Below are 18,610 nucleotides of genomic sequence, written 5' to 3'. Positions count from 1 at the left end.
AAGTTTTAGTATTATGACTTGCGTGGTTAGCCATATCCATATTAATTATGTTATAGGATTGATGAATAGCATTCGGTAACTTCTATTCATGTTACTCACATCAGTAACTTCAATTTTCCTCTCTTTCGATTTCTATTTTGTCAGCCCAACAGCGATGATGAGGAAGACAGTGATGAAGATGATGCAATTATAGAGAACAATATGTCAGCAATGGAAGTTGATGCTCCCACCACACAGCCCATTGGATCACAATCTGACTGATATTTTGATGAAAGTAGCACGAAAGATACTCCTCAAGTTGTGGATGGATGGACTGTTGTTCAAAAAAGAGTAAGGGAGAAAGAAGTGATGGATTGATTACATTGGCTCGAGCCACTTTAGGTACGAATATTTGAGTATATGTAAAGACAACATTTTTGTTTGTATTCTTCTTATTTTTGTTGAGTGTTTCAGGATGTTTTTGGTTCAAATCCTCTAAAGTTATCTTATGTTTCAGGATATTTTTTGTTCAAGTCGTTTTGTTCCTACTTTGCTGCAAGTAACTAGAGAACGCACATACTGATGCTAATTGTGGATGTCTTATATTTTTCATCATTTTCAAACAAGTTTCTCTTTTATGATTGAAAAGTAATAGTCCATGAAAGAGCTATTTTGAAGTTTAATGGGAAGACAAGAAATGTAGTACTTATGTAGCATTTTAGTCTAATATGTATATTCCAGTCTAATAATGTATATTTCCAGTCTAATAATGTACCGCGGCTAATAATGTAGATTTTTAGTATAATAATGTAGCTTATTCACAACCATTCAATTTAAGGATCCAAGACTGTGATTTGTGACTAAGATGATGTAAGGACCCCACACACCCCTAATGATATATACGTAGTAGGGGTATTTTTTAAAAATTATTTGTTTGTTTATAAAAATCATGAAAAAGTTAGATAAGGATGAATGTATTTTCTTTCCGGAACTTATACATCATTAAATTTATTTTGGGCCTTTGAATATCGTGTAAGAGCCCACACTAAATAAAACAAAAAGGGCAGCCCTAAATACGATCAACTTCTTCAATCTCTGAATTTTTTTTTTCCGTGTCAATTTCAAAGAAGAAGAAAAAAGGACAAATTCGAAGGATGACAACCACCGTATGACTCCGGAGGTAGCGGCGCAATTCGGTGATGGAATTCAAATGGTTTTTTCTCGGTGGGCTGCACTGCGGATGGCCATCGAAACGGGTGGGGTGGCCGCGACTCTCTCCAGAAATTGCAGCAGCTCGGCCACAACCTCTTAATTTCCTCACTCAATCGAAAGGTATTTCTCACTTGAACTGATACTGGTTAATTAATATCTATTCATATGCTAAAACAGAGTGTTATTGAGATGGTATAAAAACCTAAGTTTGTTTTAATAATTGTTGGATTTTATTTGTTGTGCAGATCAAGTGTATATTGGTGATGTAGAGGATATACTTTATGAATTCATGGACTCTCTCAATATTGAGATTCAGGACGGCAGTGTTTAGGAGGTATATCATCTTCATCTATTTGCCCTAATTTTGGCTCCTACTAATTACTTCATGTCCATTCATATGTGAAAGCTTAATAACTTCTATTGCTCGAACCTGAATCAAATGCTAGGTGTGTAGGATGGAAATTAAAGAGTAAAGCAAAAATTCTCTACTCAAATCTTGTAATTAAGGGGAAAATGACTAGAAAATATGAAGGGAACTGGGATTTCAATCTATCTGATACTTCTCTGTATTCTCTCATTGCACTTAACCAAATGAGCTTAAGAGAGTCATATTATATGCAACGAGCCAATATTCAAAATGGAAGCAGGTACTTGCCTTGTGAAGCTAGTTCGACATATAAACTCCTAAATTACAATCATGCACAATTATACTCCGAATAATGAATTATGATTACCCAAGGTGGTTGTAAACAATAAATATCGATATCACCTACTTGATTGAGTTGTTTCATGGTCGATGATAAAGGATAATTAGAATACAATCATACATACTTATCAATCACCATATTCCAATTTTTTATCTTTGAATTTTTTTTGCGTAGGTTGCAGAAAAGTTTATGGTAATGCGTGAAGAATGTTTAGAAGGTCAGTTTGACTCGATAAAGAAGCTGCGAGAAACAAATGTTCCAAGTGTTTCGTATACGAGACAGGTAAGACTGCTGCCACTTATCTCCTGAGTTTCTGGGTAACTGTGTTAACGGGAGAAGTTTTAGTATTATGATTTGCGTGGTTAGCCATATCCATATTAATTATGTTATAGGATTGATGAATAGCATTCGGTAACTTCTATTCATGTTACTCACATCAGTATCTTCAATTTTCCTCTCTTTCGATTTCCATTTTGTCATCCCAACAGCGATGATGAGGAAGACAGTGATGAAGATGATGCAATTATAGAGAACAATAGTCAGCAATGGAATTTGATGCCCCACAACTACAGCGCCAATTGGATCACAATCTGACTAATATTGTGGCTGATGAAAGTAGCACGAAAGATACTCCTCAAGTTGTGGATGGATGGACTCTTGTTTAAAAAAAGAGTAAAGGAAGAAAGAAGTGATGGATTGATTACATTGGCTCGAGCCACTTTAGGTACGAATATTTGAGTATATGTAAAGACAACATTTTTGTTTGTATTCTTCTTATTCTTTGTTGAGTGTTTCAGGATGTTTTTGGTTCAAATCCTCTAAAGTTATCTTATGTTTCAGGATATTTTTTGTTCAAGTCGTTTTGTTCCTACTTTGCTGCAAGTAACTAGAGAACGCACATACTGATGCTAATTGTGGATGTCTTATATTTTTCATCGTTTTCAAACATGTTTCTCTTATGATTGAAAAGTAATAGTCCATGAAAGAGCTATTTTGAAATTTAATGGGAAGACAAGAAATGTAGTACTTATGTAGCATTTTAGTCTAATAATGTATATTTCCAGTGTAATAATGTATATTTCTAGTCTAATAATGTACCGCTGCTAATAATGTAGATTTTTAGTATAATAATGTAGCTTATCACAACCATTCAATTTAAGGATCCAAAGACTGTGATTTGTGACTAAGATGATGTAAGGACCCCAACACACCCCTAATGATATATACGTAGTAGGGGTATTTTTTAAAAATTTATTGTTTGTTTATAAAATCATGAAAAAGTTAGATAAGGATGAATGTATTTTCTTTCCGGAACTTATACATCATTAAAATTTATTTTGGGCCTTTGAATATCGTGTAAGAGCCCACACTAAATAAAACAAAAAAGGTCAGCCCTAAATACGATCAACTTCTTCAATCTCTGAATTTTCTTTTTCCGTGTCAATTTCAAAGAAGAAGAAAAAAGGGCAAATTCGAAGGATGAACAACCACCGTATAACTCCGGAGGCAGCGACGCAATTCGGTGATGGAATTCAGATGGTTTTTTCTCGGTGTGCTGCGCTGCGGATGGCCATCGAAAACGGGTGGGGTGGTCGCGACTCTCTCCATAACTTGCAGCAGCTCGGCCACAACCTCTTCAATTTCCTCACTCAATCGAAAGGTATTTCTCACTTGAACTGATACTGGTTAATTAATATATATTCATATGCTAAAACAGAGTGTTATTGAGATGGTATAAAAACCTAAGTTTGTTTTAGTAATTGTTGGATTTTATTTGTTGTGCAGATCAAGTGTATATTGGTGATGTAGAGGATATACTTTATGAATTCATGGACCCTCTCAATACTGAGATTCAGGACGGCAGTGTTGAGGAGGTATATCATCTTCATCTATTTGCCCTAATTTTGGCTCCTACTAATTACTTCATGTCCATTCATATGTGAAGGCTTAATAACTTCTATTGCTCGAACCTGAACCCAATGCTAGGTGTGTAGGATGGAAATTAAAGAGTAAAGCAAAAATTCTCTACTCAAATCTTGTAATTAAGGGGAATATTACTAGAAAATATGAAGGGAACTGGGATTTCCATCTATCTGATACTTCTCTGTATTCTCTCATTGCACTTAACCATATGAGTTTAAGATAGTCATATTATATGCAACGAGCTAATATTCAAAATGGAAGCAGGTACTTGCCTTGTGAAGCTAGTTCGCCATATAAACTCCTAAATTACAATCATGCACAATTTATACTCTGAATAATGAATAATGATTACCCAATGTGGTTGTAAACAATAGATATCGATATCACCTACTTGATTGAGTTGTTTCATGGTCGATGATAAAGGATAATTAGAATACAATCATACATACTTATCAATCACCATATTTCAATTTTTTATCTGTGAATTTTTTTTGCGTAGGTTGCAGAAAAGTTTATGGTAATGCGTGAAGAATGTTTAGAACGTCAGTTTGACTCGATAAAGAAGCTGCGAGAAACAAATGTTCCAAGTGTTTCGTATACGAGACAGGTAAGACTGCTGCCACTTATCTCCTGAGTTTCTGGGTAACTGTGTTAACGGGAGAAGTTTTAGTATTATGATTTGCGTGGTTAGCCATATCCATATTAATTATGTTATAGGATTGACGAATAGCATTCGGTAACTTCTATTCATGTTACTCACATCAGTATTTTCAATTTTCCTCTCTTTCGATTTCTATTTTGTCAGCCCAACAGCGATGATGAGGAAGACAGTGATGAAGATGATGCAATTATAGAGAACAATAGTCAGCAATGGAAGTTGATGCTCCACAACTACAGCGCCAATTGGATCACAATCTGACTGATATTGTGGCTGATGAAAGTAGCACGAAAGATACTCCTCAAGTTGTGGATGGATGGACTGTTGTTTAAAAAAAGAGCAAAGGGAGAAAGAAGTGATGGATTGATTACATTGGCTCGAGCCACTTTAGGTACGAATATTTGAGTATATGTAAAGACAACATTTTTGTTTGTATTCTTCTTATGCTTTGTTGAGTGTTTCAGGATGTTTTTGGTTCAAATCCTCTAAAGTTATCTTATGTTTCAGGATATTTTTTGTTCAAGTCGTTTTGTTCCTACATTGCTGCAGGTAACTAGAGGACGCACATATTGATGCTAATTGTGGATGTCTTATATTTTTCATCATTTTCAAACAAGTTTCTCTTATGATTGAAAAGTAATAGTCCATGAAAGAGCTATTTTGAATTTTAATGGGAAGACAAGAAATGTAGTACTTATGTAGCATTTTAGTCTAATAATGTATATTTCCAGTCTAATAATGTACCGTTGCTAATAATGTAGATTTTTAGTATAATAATGTAGCTTATCACAATCATTCAATTTAAGGATCCAAAGACTGTGATTTGTGACTAAGATGATGTAAGGACCCCAACACACCCCTAATGATATATACGTAGTAGGGGTATTTTTAAAAAATTTATTGTTTGTTCATAAAATCATGAAAAAGTTAGATAAGGATGAATGTATTTTCTTTCCGGAACTTATACATCATTAAAATTTATTTTGGGCCTTTGAATATCGTGTAAGAGCCCACACTAAATAAAACAAAAAGGGCAGCCCTAAATACGATCAACTTCTTCAATCTCTGAATTTTCTTTTTCCGTGTCAATTTCAAAGAAGAAGAAAAAAGGGCAAATTCGAAGGATGAACAACCACCGTATAACTCCGGAGGCAGCGGCGCAATTCGGTAATGGAATTCAGATGGTTTTTTCTCGGTGGGCTGCACTGCGGATGGCCATCGAAAACGGGTGGGGTGGCCGCGACTCTCTCCATAACTTGCAGCAGCTCGGCCACAACCTCTTCAATTTCCTCACTCAATCGAAAGGTATTTCTCACTTGTACTGATACTGGTTAATTAATATCTATTCATATGCTAAAACAGAGTGTTATTGAGATGGTATAAAAACCTAAGTTTGTTTTAGTAATTGTTGGATTTTATTTGTTGTGCAGATCAAGTGTATATTGGTGATGTAGAGGATATACTTTATGAATTCATGGACCCTCTCAATACTGAGATTCAGGACGGCAGTGTTGAGGAGGTATATCATCTTCATCTATTTGCCCTAATTTTGGCTCCTACTAATTACTTCATGTCCATTCATATGTGAAGGCTTAATAACTTCTATTGCTCGAACCTGAACCCAATGCTAGGTGTGTAGGATGGAAATTAAAGAGTAAAGCAAAAATTCTCTACTCAAATCTTGTAATTAAGGGGAATATTACTAGAAAATATGAAGGGAACTGGGATTTCCATCTATCTGATACTTCTCTGTATTCTCTCATTGCACTTAACCATATGAGTTTAAGATAGTCATATTATATGCAACGAGCTAATATTCAAAATGGAAGCAGGTACTTGCCTTGTGAAGCTAGTTCGACATAAAAACTCCTAAATTCCAATCATGCACAATTTCTACTCTGAATATTGAATAATGATTACCCAAGGTGGTTGTAAACAATAGATATCGATATCAACTACTTGATTGAGTTGTTTCATGGTCGATGATAAAGGATAATTAGAATACAATCATACATACTTATCAATCTCCATATTCCAATTTTTTATCTTTAAATTTTTTTTTTGCGTAGGTTGCAGAAAGGTTAATGGTAATGCGTGAAGAATGTTTAGAAGGTCAGTTTGACTCGATAAAGAAGCTGCGAGAAACAAATGTTCCAAGTGTTTCGTATACCAGACAGGTAAGACTGCTGCCACTTATCTCCTAAGTTTCTGTGTAACTGTGTTAACGGCAGAAGTTTTAGTATTATGACTTGCGTGGTTAGCCATATCCATATTAATTATGTTATAGGATTGATGAATAGCATTCGGTAACTTCTATTCATGTTACTCACATCAGTAACTTCAATTTTCCTCTCTTTCGATTTCTATTTTGTCAGACCAACAGCGATGACGAGGAAGACAGTGATGAAGATGATGCAATTATAGAGAACAATATGTCAGCAATGGAAGTTGATGTTCCACAACAACAGCGCCAATTGGATCACAATCTGACTGATATTGTGGCTGATGAAAGTAGCACGAAAGATACTCCTGAAGTTGTGGATGGATGGACTGTTGTTTCAAAAATGAGTAAAGGGAGAAAGAAGTGATGGATTGATTACATTGGCTCGAGCCACTTTAGGTACGAATATTTGAGTATATGTAAAGACAAGATTTTTGTTTGTATTCTTCTCAAGTTTTGTTGAGTGTTTCAGGATGTTTTTTGTTCAAATCCTCTAAAGTTATCTTATGTTTCAGGATATTTTTTGTTCAAGTCGTTTTGTTCCTACTTTGCTGCAAGTAACTAGAGAACGCACATACTGATCCTAATTGTGGATGTCTTATATTTTTCATCATTTTCAGACAAATTTCTCTTATGATTGAAAAGTAATAGTCCATGAAAGAGCTATTTTGAAGTTTAATGGGAAGACAAGAAATGTAGTACTTATGTAGCATTTTAGTCTAATAATGTATATTTCCAGTCTAATAATGTACTGCGGCTAATAATGTAGATTTTTAGTATAATAATGTAGCTTATCACAACCATTCAATTTAAGGATCCAAAGACTATGATTTGTGACTAAGATGATGTAAGGATCCTAACACACCCTAATGATATATACGTATTAGGGGTATTTTTTAAAAATTGATTGTTTGTTCATAAAATCATGAAAAAGTTAGATAAGGATGAATGTATTTTCTTTCCTGAACTTATACATCATTAAAATTTATTTTGGGCATTTGAATATCGTGTAAGAGCCCACACTAAATAAAACAAAAAGGGCAGCCCTAAATACGATCAATTTCTTCAATCTCTGAATTTTCTTTTTCTGTGTCAATTTCAAAGAAGAAGAAAAAAGGGCAAATTCGAAGGATGAACAACCACCGTATGACTCCGGAGGCAGCGGCGCAATTCGGTGATGGAATTTAGATGGTTCTTTCTCGGTGGGCTGCACTGCGGATGGCCATCGGAAACGGGTGGGGTGGCCGCGACTCTCTCTAGAAATCGTAGCAGCTCGGCCACAATCTTTTCAATTTCCTCACTCAATCGAAAGGTATTTCTCACTTGAACTGATACTGGTTAATTAATATCTATTCATATGCTAAAACAGAGTGTTATTGAGATGGTATAAAAACCTAAGTTTGTTTTAGTAATTGTTAGATTTTATTTGTTGTGCAGATCAAGTGTATATTGATGATGTAGATGATATAATTTATGAATTCATGGACTCTCTCAATACTAAGATTCAGGACGGCAGTGTTGAGGAGTTATATCATCTTCATCTATTTGCCCTAATTTTGGCTCCTACTAATTACTTCATGTCCATTCATATGTGAAGGCTTAATAACTTCTATTGCTCGAACCTGAACCCAATGCTAGGTGTGTAGGATGGAAATTAAAGAGTAAAGCAAAAATTCTCTACTCAATACTTGTAATTAAGGGGAATATTACTAGAAAATATGAAGGGAACTGGGATTTCCATCTATCTGATACTTCTCTGTATTCTCTCATTGCACTTAACCATATGAGTTTAAGATAGTCATATTATATGCAACCAGCCAATATTCAAAATGGAAGCAGGTACTTGCCTTGTGAAGCTAGTTCGACATAAAAACTCCTAAATTCCAATCATGCACAATTTCTACTCTGAATAATGAATAATGATTACCCAAGGTGGTTGTAAACAATAGATATCAATATCACCTACTTGATTGAGTTGTTTCATGGTCGATGATAAAGGATAATTAGAATACAATCATACATACTTATCAATCACCATATTCCAATTTTTTATCTTTGAATTTTTTTTTGCGTAGGTTGCAGAAAAGTTTATGGTAATGCGTGAAGAATGTTTAGAAGGTCAGTTTGACTAGATAAAGAAGCTGCGAGAAACAAATGTTCCAAGTGTTTCGTATACCAGACAGGTAAGACTGCTGCCACTTATCTCCTAAGTTTCTGTGTAACTGTGTTAACGGGAGAAGTTTTAGTATTATGACTTGCGTGGTTAGCCATATCCATATTAATTATATTATAGGATTGATGAATAGCATTCGGTAACTTCCATTCATGTTACTCACATCAGTAACTTCAATTTTCCTCTCTTTCGATTTCTATTTTGTCAGCCCAACAGCGATGACGAGGAAGACAGTGATGAAGATGATGCAATTATAGAGAACAATATGTCAGCAATTGAAGTTGATGCTCCACAACCACAGCACCAATTGGATCACAATCTGACTGATATTGTGGCTGATGAAAGTAGCACGAAAGATACTCCTCAAATTGTGGATGGATGGACTGTTGTTTCAAAAAAGAGTAAAGGGAGAAAGAAGTGATGGATTGATTACATTGGCTCGAGCCACTTTAGGTACGAATATTTGAGTATATGTAAAGACAAGATTTTTGTTTGTATTCTTCTCAAGTTTTGTTGAGTGCTTCAGGATGTTTTTTGTTCAAATCCTCTAAAGTTATCTTATGTTTCAGGATATTTTTTGTTCAAGTCGTTTTGTTCCTACTTTGCTGCAAGTAACTAGAGAACGCACATACTGATGCTAATTGTGTATGTCTTATATTTTTCATCATTTTCAGACAAATTTCTCTTATGATTGAAAAGTAATAGTCCATGAAAGAGCTATTTTGAAGTTTAATGGGAAGACAAGAAATGTAGTACTTATGTAGCATTTTAGTCTAATAATGTATATTTCCAGTCTAATAATGTACTGCGGCTAATAATGTAGATTTTTAGTATAATAATGTAGATTTTTAGTATAATAATGTAGCTTATCACAACCATTCAATTTAAGGATCCAAAGACTCTGATTTGTGACTAAGATGATGTAAGGATCCTAACACACCCTAATGATATATACGTATTAGGGGTATTTTTTAAAAATTAATTGTTTGTTCATAAAATCATGAAAAAGTTTGATAAGGATGAATGTATTTTCTTTCCTGAACTTATACATCATTAAATTTTATTTTGGGCCTTTGAATATCGTGTAAGAGCCCACACTAAATAAAACAAAAAGGGCAGCCCTAAATACGATCAATTTCTTCAATCTCTGAATTTTCTTTTTCTGTGTCAATTTCGAAGAAGAAGAAAAAAGGGCAAATTCGAAGGATGAACAACCACTGTATGACTCCAGAGGCAGCGGCGCAATTCGGTGATGGAATTTAGATGGTTCTTTCTCGGTGGGCTGCACTGCGGATGGCCATCGAAAACGGGTGGGGTGGCCGCGACTCTCTCTAGAAATCGTAGGAGCTCGGCCACAATCTATTCAATTTTCTCACTCAATCGAAAGGTATTTCTCACTTGAACTGATACTGGTTAATTAATATCTATTTATATACTAAAACAGAGTTTTATTGAGATGGTATAAAAACCTAAGTTTGTTTTAGTAATTATTAGATTTTATTTGTTGTGCAAATCAAGTGTATAGTGATGATGTAGATGATATAATTTATGAATTCATGGACTCTCTCAATACTGAGATTGAGGACGGCAGTGTTGAGGAGGTATATCATCTTCATGTATATGCCCTAATTTTGGCTCCTACTAATTACTTCATGTCCATTCATATGTGAAGGCTTAATAACTTCTATTGCTCGAACCTGAACCCAATGCTAGGTGTGTAGGATGGAAATTAAAGAGTAAAGCAAAAATTCTCTACTCAAATTTTGTAATTAAGGGGAATATTACTAGAAAATATGAAGGGAACTGGGATTTCCATCTATCTGATACTTCTCTGTATTCTCTCATTGCACTTAACCATATGAGTTTAAGATAGTCATATTATATGCAACGAGCCAATATTCAAAATGGAAGCAGGTACTTGCCTTGTGAAGCTAGTTCGACATAAAAACTCCTAAATTCCAATCATGCACAATTTCTACTCTGAATAATGAACAATGATTACCCAAGGTGGTTGTAAACAATAGATATCAATATCACCTACTTGATTGAGTTGTTTCGTGGTCGATGATAAAGGATAATTAGAATACAATCATACATACTTATCAATCACCATATTCCAATTTTTTATCTTTGAATTTTTTTTTTGCGTAGGTGGCAGAAAATTTTATGGTAATGCGTGAAGAATGTTTAGAAGGTCAGTTTGACTAGATAAAGAAGCTGCGAGAAACAAATGTTCCAAGTGTTTCATATACCAGACAGGTAAGACTGCTGCCACTTATCTCCTAAGTTTCTGTGTAACTGTGTTAACGGGAGAAGTTTTAGTATTATGACTTGCGTGGTTAGCCATATCCATATTAATTATGTTATAGGATTGATGAATAGCATTCGGTAACTTCTATTCATGTTACTCACATCAGTAACTTCAATTTTCCTCTCTTTCGATTTCTATTTTGTCAGCCCAACAGCGATGACGAGGAAGACAGTGATGAAGATGATGCAATTATAGAGAACAATATTTCAGCAATGGAAGTTGATGCTCCCCAACCACATCGCCAATTGGATCACAATCTGACTGATATTGTGGCTGATGAAAGTAGCACGAAAGATACTCCTCAAGTTGTGGATGGATGGACTGTTGTTTCAAAAAAGAGTAAAGGAAGAAAGAAGTGATGGATTGATTACATTGGCTCGAGCCACTTTAGGTACGAATATTTGAGTATATGTAAAGACAAGATTTTTGTTTGTATTCTTCTCAAGTTTTGTTGAGTGTTTCAGGATGTTTTTTGTTCAAATCCTCTAAAGTTATCTTATGTTTCAGGATATTTTTTGTTCAAGTCGTTTTGTTCCTACTTTGCTGCAAGTAACTAGAGAACGCACATACTGATGCTAATTGTGGATGTCTTATATTTTTCATCATTTTCAGACAAATTTCTCTTATGATTGAAAAGTAATAGTCCATGAAAAAGCTATTTTGAAGTTTAATGGGAAGACAAGAAATGTAGTACTTATGTAGCATTTTAGTCTAATAATGTATATTTCCAGTCTAATAATGTACTGCGGCTAATAGTGTAGAATTTTAGTATAATAATGTAGCTTATCACAACCATTCAATTTAAGGATCCAAAGACTGTGATTTGTGACTAAGATGATGTAAGGATCCTAACACACCCTAATGATATATACGTATTAGGGGTATTTTTTAAAAATTAATTGTTTGTTCATAAAATCATGAAAAAGTTAGATAAGGATGAATGTATTTTCTTTCCAGAACTTAGACATCATTAAATTTTATTTTGGGCCTTTGAATATCGTGTAAGAGCCCACACTAAATAAAACAAAAAGGGCAGCCCTAAATACGATCAATTTCTTCAATCTCTGAATTTTCTTTTTCTTTGTCAATTTCGAAGAAGAAGAAGAAGAAAAAAGGGCAAATTCGAAGGATGAACAACCACCGTATGACTCCAGAGGCAGCGGCGCAATTCGGTGATGGAATTTAGATGGTTCTTTCTCGGTGGGCTGCACTGCGGATGGCCATCGAAAACGGGTGGGGTGGCCGCGACTCTCTCTAGAAATCGTAGGAGCTCGGCCACAATCTATTCAATTTTCTCACTCAATCGAATGGTATTTCTCACTTGAACTGATACTGGTTAATTAATATCTATTTATATGCTAAAACAGAATGTTATTGAGATGGTATAAAAACCTAAGTTTTTTTAGTAATTGTTAGATTTTATTTGTTGTGCAAATCAAGTGTATATTGATGATGTAGATGATATAATTTATGAATTCATGGACTCTCTCAATACTGAGATTGAGGACGGCAGTGTTGAGGAGGTATATCATCTTCATGTATTTGCCCTAATTTTGGCGCCTACTAATTACTTAATGTCCATTCATATGTGAAGGCTTAATAACTTCTATTGCTCGAACCTGAACCCAATGCTAGGTGTGTAGGATGGAAATTAAAGAGTAAAGCAAAAATTCTCTACTCAAATCTGGTAATTAAGGAGAATATTACTAGAAAATATGAAGGGAACTGGGATTTCCATCTATCTGATACTTCTCTGTATTCTCTCATTGCACTTAACCATATGAGTTTAAGATAGTCATATTATATGCAACGAGCCAATATTCAAAATGGAAGCAGGTACTTGCCTTGTGAAGCTAGTTCGACATAAAAACTCCTAAATTCCAATCATGCACAATTTCTACTCTGAATAATGAATAATGATTATCCAAGGTGGTTGTAAACAGTAGATATCAATATCACCTACTTGATTGAGTTGTTTCGTGGTCGATGATAAAGGATAATTAGAATACAATCATACATACTTATCAATCACCATATTCCAATTTTTTATCTTTGAATTTTTTTTTTTGCGTAGGTGGCAGAAAATTTTATGGTAATGCGTGAAGAATGTTTAGAAGGTTAGTTTGACTAGATAAAGAAGCTGCGAGAAACAAATGTTCCAAGTGTTTCGTATACCAGACAGGTAAGACTGCTGCCACTTATCTCCTAAGTTTCTGTGTAACTGTGTTAATGGGAGAAGTTTTAGTATTATGACTTGCGTGGTTAGCCATATCCATATTAATTATGTTATAGGATTGATGAATAGCATTCGGTAACTTCTATTCATGTTACTCACATCAGTAACTTCAATTTTCCTCTCTTTCGATTTCTATTTTGTCAACCCAACAGCGATGACGAGGAAGACAGTGATGAAGATGATGCAATTATAGAGAACAATATTTCAGCAATGGAAGTTGATGCTCCCCAACCACATCGCCAATTGGATCACAATCTGACTGATATTGTGGCTGATGAAAGTAGCACGAAAGATACTCCTCAAGTTGTGGATGGATGGACTGTTGTTTCAAAAAAGAGTAAAGTGAGAAAGAAGTGATGGATTGATTACATTGGCTCGAGCCACTTTAGGTACGAATATTTGAGTATATGTAAAGACAAGATTTTTGTTTGTATTCTTCTCAAGTTTTGTTGAGTGTTTCAGGATGTTTTTTGTTCAAATCCTCTAAAGTTATCTTATGTTTCAGGATATTTTTTGTTCAAGTCGTTTTGTTCCTACTTTGCTGCAAGTAACTAGAGAACGCACATACTGATGCTAATTGTGGATGTCTTATATTTTTCATCATTTTCAGACAAATTTCTCTTATGATTGAAAAGTAATAGTCCATGAAAGAGCTATTTTGAAGTTTAATGGTTAGACAAGAAATGTAGTACTTATGTAGCATTTTAGTCTAATAATGTATATTTCCAGTCTAATATTGTACTGCGGCTAATAATGTAGATTTTTAGTATAATAATGTAGCTTATCACAACCATTCAATTTAAGGATCCAAAGACTGTGATTTGTGACTAAGATGATGTAAGGATCCTAACACACCCTAATGATATATACGTATTAGGGGTATTTTTTAAAAATTGATTGTTTGTTCATAAAATCATGAAAAAGTTAGATAAGGATGAATGTATTTTCTTTCCTGAACTTATACATCATTAAATTTTATTTTGGGCCTTTAAATATCGTGTAAGAGCCCACACTAAATAAAACAAAAAGGGCAGCCCTAAATACGATCAATTTCTTCAATCTCTGAATTTTCTTTTTCTGTGTCAATTTCAAAGAAGAAGAAAAAAGGGCAAATTCAAAGGATGAACAACCACCGTATGACTCCAGAGGCAGCGGCGCAATTCGGTGATGGAATTCAGATGGTTCTTTCTCGGTGTGCTGCACTGCGGATGGCCATCGAAAACGGGTGGGGTGGCCGCGACTCTCTCTAGAAATCGTAGCAGCTCGGCCACAATCTCTTCAATTTTCTCACTCAATCGAAAGGTATTTCTCACTTGAACTGATACTGGTTAATTAATATCTATTTATATGCTAAAACAGAGTGTAATTGAGATGGTATAAAAACCTAAGTTTGTTTTAGTAATTGTTAGATTTTATTTGTTGTGCAAATCAAGTGTATATTGATGATGTAGATGATATAATTTATGAATTCATGGACTCTCTCAATACTGAGATTGAGGACGGCAGTGTTGAGGAGGTATATCATCTTCATGTATTTGCCCCAATTTTGGCTCCTAATTACTTAATGTCCATTCATATGTGAAGGCTTAATAACTTCTATTGCTCGAACCTGAACCCAATGCTAGGGGTGTAGGATGGAAATTAAAGAGTAAAGCAAAAATTCTCTACTCAAATCTTGTAATTAAGGGGAATATTACTAGAAAATATGAAGGGAACTGGGATTTCCATCTATCTGATACTTCTCTGTATTCTCTCATTGCACTTAACCATATGAGTTTAGGATAGTCATATTATATGCAACGAGCCAATATTCAAAATGGAAGCAGGTACTTGCCTTGTGAAGCTAGTTCGACATAAAAACTCCTAAATTCCAATCATGCACAATTTCTACTCTGAATAATGAATAATGATTACCCAAGGTGGTTGTAAACAATAGATATCAATATCACCTACTTGATTGAGTTGTTTCGTCGTCGATGATAAAGGATAATTAGAATACAATCATACATACTTATCAATCACCATATTCCAATTTTTTATCTTTGAATTTTTTTTTTGCGTAGGTGGTAGAAAATTTTATGGTAATGCGTGAAGAATGTTTAGAAGGTCAGTTTGACTAGATAAAGAAGCTGCGAGAAACAAATGTTCCAAGTGTTTCGTATACCAGACAGGTAAGACTGCTGCCACTTATCTCCTAAGTTTCTGTGTAACTGTGTTAATGGGAGAAGTTTTAGTATTATGACTTGCGTGGTTAGCCATATCCATATTAATTATGTTATAGGATTGATGAATAGCATTCGGTAACTTCTATTCATGTTACTCACATCAGTAACTTCAATTTTCCTCTCTTTCGATTTCTATTTTGTCAACCCAACAGCGATGACGAGGAAGACAGTGATGAAGATGATGCAATTATAGAGAACAATATTTCAGCAATGGAAGTTGATGCTCCCCAACCACATCGCCAATTGGATCACAATCTGACTGATATTGTGGCTGATGAAAGTAGCACGAAAGATACTCCTCAAGTTGTGGATGGATGGACTGTTGTTTCAAAAAAGAGTAAAGTGAGAAAGAAGTGATGGATTGATTACATTGGCTCGAGCCACTTTAGGTACGAATATTTGAGTATATGTAAAGACAAGATTTTTGTTTGTATTCTTCTCAAGTTTTGTTGAGTGTTTCAGGATGTTTTTTGTTCAAATCCTCTAAAGTTATCTTATGTTTCAGGATATTTTTTGTTCAAGTCGTTTTGTTCCTACTTTGCTGCAAGTAACTAGAGAACGCACATACTGATGCTAATTGTGGATGTCTTATATTTTTCATCATTTTCAGACAAATTTCTCTTATGATTGAAAAGTAATAGTCCATGAAAGAGCTATTTTGAAGTTTAATGGTTAGACAAGAAATGTAGTACTTATGTAGCATTTTAGTCTAATAATGTATATTTCCAGTCTAATATTGTACTGCGGCTAATAATGTAGATTTTTAGTATAATAATGTAGCTTATCACAACCATTCAATTTAAGGATCCAAAGAATGTGATTTGTGACTAAGATGATGTAAGGATCCTAACACACCCTAATGATATATACGTATTAGGGGTATTTTTTAAAAATTGATTGTTTGTTCATAAAATCATGAAAAAGTTAGATAAGGATGAATGTATTTTCTTTCCTGAACTTATACATCATTAAATTTTATTTTGGGCCTTTAAATATCGTGTAAGAGCCCACACTAAATAAAACAAAAAGGGCAGCCCTAAATACGATCAATTTCTTCAATCTCTGAATTTTCTTTTTCTGTGTCAATTTCAAAGAAGAAGAAAAAAGGGCAAATTCAAAGGATGAACAACCACCGTATGACTCCAGAGGCAGCGGCGCAATTCGGTGATGGAATTCAGATGGTTCTTTCTCGGTGTGCTGCACTGCGGATGGCCATCGAAAACGGGTGGGGTGGCCGTGACTCTCTCTAGAAATCGTAGCAGCTCGGCCACAATCTCTTCAATTTTCTCACTCAATCGAAAGGTATTTCTCACTTGAACTGATACTGGTTAATTAATATCTATTTATATGCTAAAACAGAGTGTAATTGAGATGGTATAAAAACCTAAGTTTGTTTTAGTAATTGTTAGATTTTATTTGTTGTGCAAATCAAGTGTATATTGATGATGTAGATGATATAATTTATGAATTCATGGACTCTCTCAATACTGAGATTGAGGACGGCAGTGTTGAGGAGGTATATCATCTTCATGTATTTGCCCCAATTTTGGCTCCTACTAATTACTTAATGTCCATTCATATGTGAAGACTTAATAACTTCTATTGCTCGAACCTGAACCCAATGCTAGGTGTGTAGGATGGAAATTAAAGAGTAAAGCAAAAATTCTCTACTCAAATCTTGTAATTAAGGGGAATATTACTAGAAAATATGAAGGGAACTGGGATTTCCATCTATCTGATACTTCTCTGTATTCTCTCATTGCACTTAACCATATGAGTTTAGGATAGTCATATTATATGCAACGAGCCAATATTCAAAATGGAAGCAGGTACTTGCCTTGTGAAGCTAGTTCGACATAAAAACTCCTAAATTCCAATCATGCACAATTTCTACTCTGAATAATGAATAATGATTACCCAAGGTGGTTGTAAACAATAGATATCAATATCACCTACTTGATTGAGTTGTTTCGTGGTCGATGATAAAGGATAATTAGAATACAATCATACATACTTATCAATCACCATATTCCAATTTTTTATCTTTGAATTTTTTTTTTGCGTAGGTGGTAGAAAATTTTATGGTAATGCGTGAAGAATGTTTAGAAGGTCAGTTTGACTAGATAAAGAAGCTGCGAGAAACAAATGTTCCAAGTGTTTCGTATACCAGACAGGTAAGACTGCTGCCACTTATCTCCTAAGTTTCTGTGTAACTGTGTTAATGGGACAAGTTTTAGTATTATGACTTGCGTGGTTAGCCATATCCATATTAATTATGTTATAGGATTGATGAATAGCATTCGGTAACTTCTATTCATGTTACTCACATCAGTAACTTCAATTTTCCTCTCTTTCGATTTCTATTTTGTCAGCCCAACAGCGATGACGAGGAAGACAGTGATGAAGATGATGCAATTATAGAGAACAATATTTCAGCAATGGAAGTTGATGCTCCCCAACCACATCGCCAATTGGATCACAATCTGACTGATATTGTGGCTGATGAAAGTAGCACGAAAGATACTCCTCAAGTTGTGGATGGATGGACTATTGTTTCAAAAAAGAGTAAAGTGAGAAAGAAGTGATGGATTGATTACATTGGCTCGAGCCACTTTAGGTACGAATATTTGAGTATATGTAAAGACAAGATTTTTGTTTGTATTCTTCTCAAGTTTTGTTGAGTGTTTCAGGATGTTTTTTGTTCAAATCCTCTAAAGTTATCTTATGTTTCAGGATATTTTTTGTTCAAGTCGTTTTGTTCCTACTTTGCTGCAAGTAACTAGAGAACGCACATACTGATGCTAATTGTGGATGTCTTATATTTTTCATCATTTTCAGACAAATTTCTCTTATGATTGAAAAGTAATAGTCCATGAAAGAGCTATTTTGAAGTTTAATGGTTAGACAAGAAATGTAGTACTTATGTAGCATTTTAGTCTAATAATGTATATTTCCAGTCTAATAT

At 34.5% G+C, this 18,610-nt stretch overlaps 2 protein-coding genes and 6 pseudogenes across 2 annotated transcripts; all 8 read left to right on the top strand.

The window, feature by feature from the left end:
* Window positions 1–1,147: 1,147 nt before the first annotated feature.
* Window positions 1,148–2,492, top strand: LOC121786783 (annotated as a pseudogene).
* An 885-nt stretch (window positions 2,493–3,377) lies between these two features.
* LOC121786782 lies at window positions 3,378–4,740 on the top strand. The gene is made up of 4 exons (XM_042185403.1): window positions 3,378–3,558; window positions 3,684–3,772; window positions 4,321–4,428; window positions 4,627–4,740. The coding sequence occupies exons 1-4, from the start codon at window positions 3,378–3,380 to the stop codon at window positions 4,738–4,740; spliced, it is 492 nt and encodes a 163-aa protein (XP_042041337.1).
* Window positions 4,741–5,603: 863 nt separating this feature from the next.
* LOC121786262 lies at window positions 5,604–7,067 on the top strand. The gene is made up of 4 exons (XM_042184861.1): window positions 5,604–5,784; window positions 5,910–5,998; window positions 6,549–6,656; window positions 6,855–7,067. Exons 1-4 carry the CDS (start codon window positions 5,604–5,606, stop codon window positions 7,065–7,067), a joined length of 591 nt encoding a protein of 196 aa, XP_042040795.1.
* Window positions 7,068–7,831: 764 nt separating this feature from the next.
* On the top strand, window positions 7,832–9,294 carry LOC121786263 (annotated as a pseudogene).
* Window positions 9,295–10,079: 785 nt separating this feature from the next.
* On the top strand, window positions 10,080–11,543 carry LOC121786781 (annotated as a pseudogene).
* A 785-nt stretch (window positions 11,544–12,328) lies between these two features.
* LOC121786780 lies at window positions 12,329–13,777 on the top strand (annotated as a pseudogene).
* Window positions 13,778–14,541: 764 nt separating this feature from the next.
* On the top strand, window positions 14,542–16,002 carry LOC121786779 (annotated as a pseudogene).
* Window positions 16,003–16,766: 764 nt separating this feature from the next.
* On the top strand, window positions 16,767–18,230 carry LOC121786778 (annotated as a pseudogene).
* Window positions 18,231–18,610: the final 380 nt, after the last annotated feature.

This window comes from Salvia splendens, chromosome 22, assembly GCF_004379255.2.
Source record: "Salvia splendens isolate huo1 chromosome 22, SspV2, whole genome shotgun sequence".
Taxonomy (NCBI): domain Eukaryota; kingdom Viridiplantae; phylum Streptophyta; class Magnoliopsida; order Lamiales; family Lamiaceae; genus Salvia; species Salvia splendens.
This window is presented reverse-complemented; position numbering and strand designations above follow the sequence as displayed.

Bases quoted from the DNA above. Each gene is read 5' to 3' on its own strand.
- LOC121786782 (XM_042185403.1), top strand. From the start codon at position 3,378: ATGAACAACCACCGTATAACTCCGGAGGCAGCGACGCAATTCGGTGAT. The intron at 3,559-3,683 runs GTATTTCTCACT...TTTGTTGTGCAG, and splicing joins TTTCCTCACTCAATCGAAAG to ATCAAGTGTATATTGGTGAT. The intron at 3,773-4,320 runs GTATATCATCTT...TTTTTTGCGTAG, and splicing joins AGGACGGCAGTGTTGAGGAG to GTTGCAGAAAAGTTTATGGT.
- LOC121786262 (XM_042184861.1), top strand. From the start codon at position 5,604: ATGAACAACCACCGTATAACTCCGGAGGCAGCGGCGCAATTCGGTAAT. The intron at 5,999-6,548 runs GTATATCATCTT...TTTTTTGCGTAG, and splicing joins AGGACGGCAGTGTTGAGGAG to GTTGCAGAAAGGTTAATGGT. The intron at 6,657-6,854 runs GTAAGACTGCTG...CTATTTTGTCAG, and splicing joins GTGTTTCGTATACCAGACAG to ACCAACAGCGATGACGAGGA.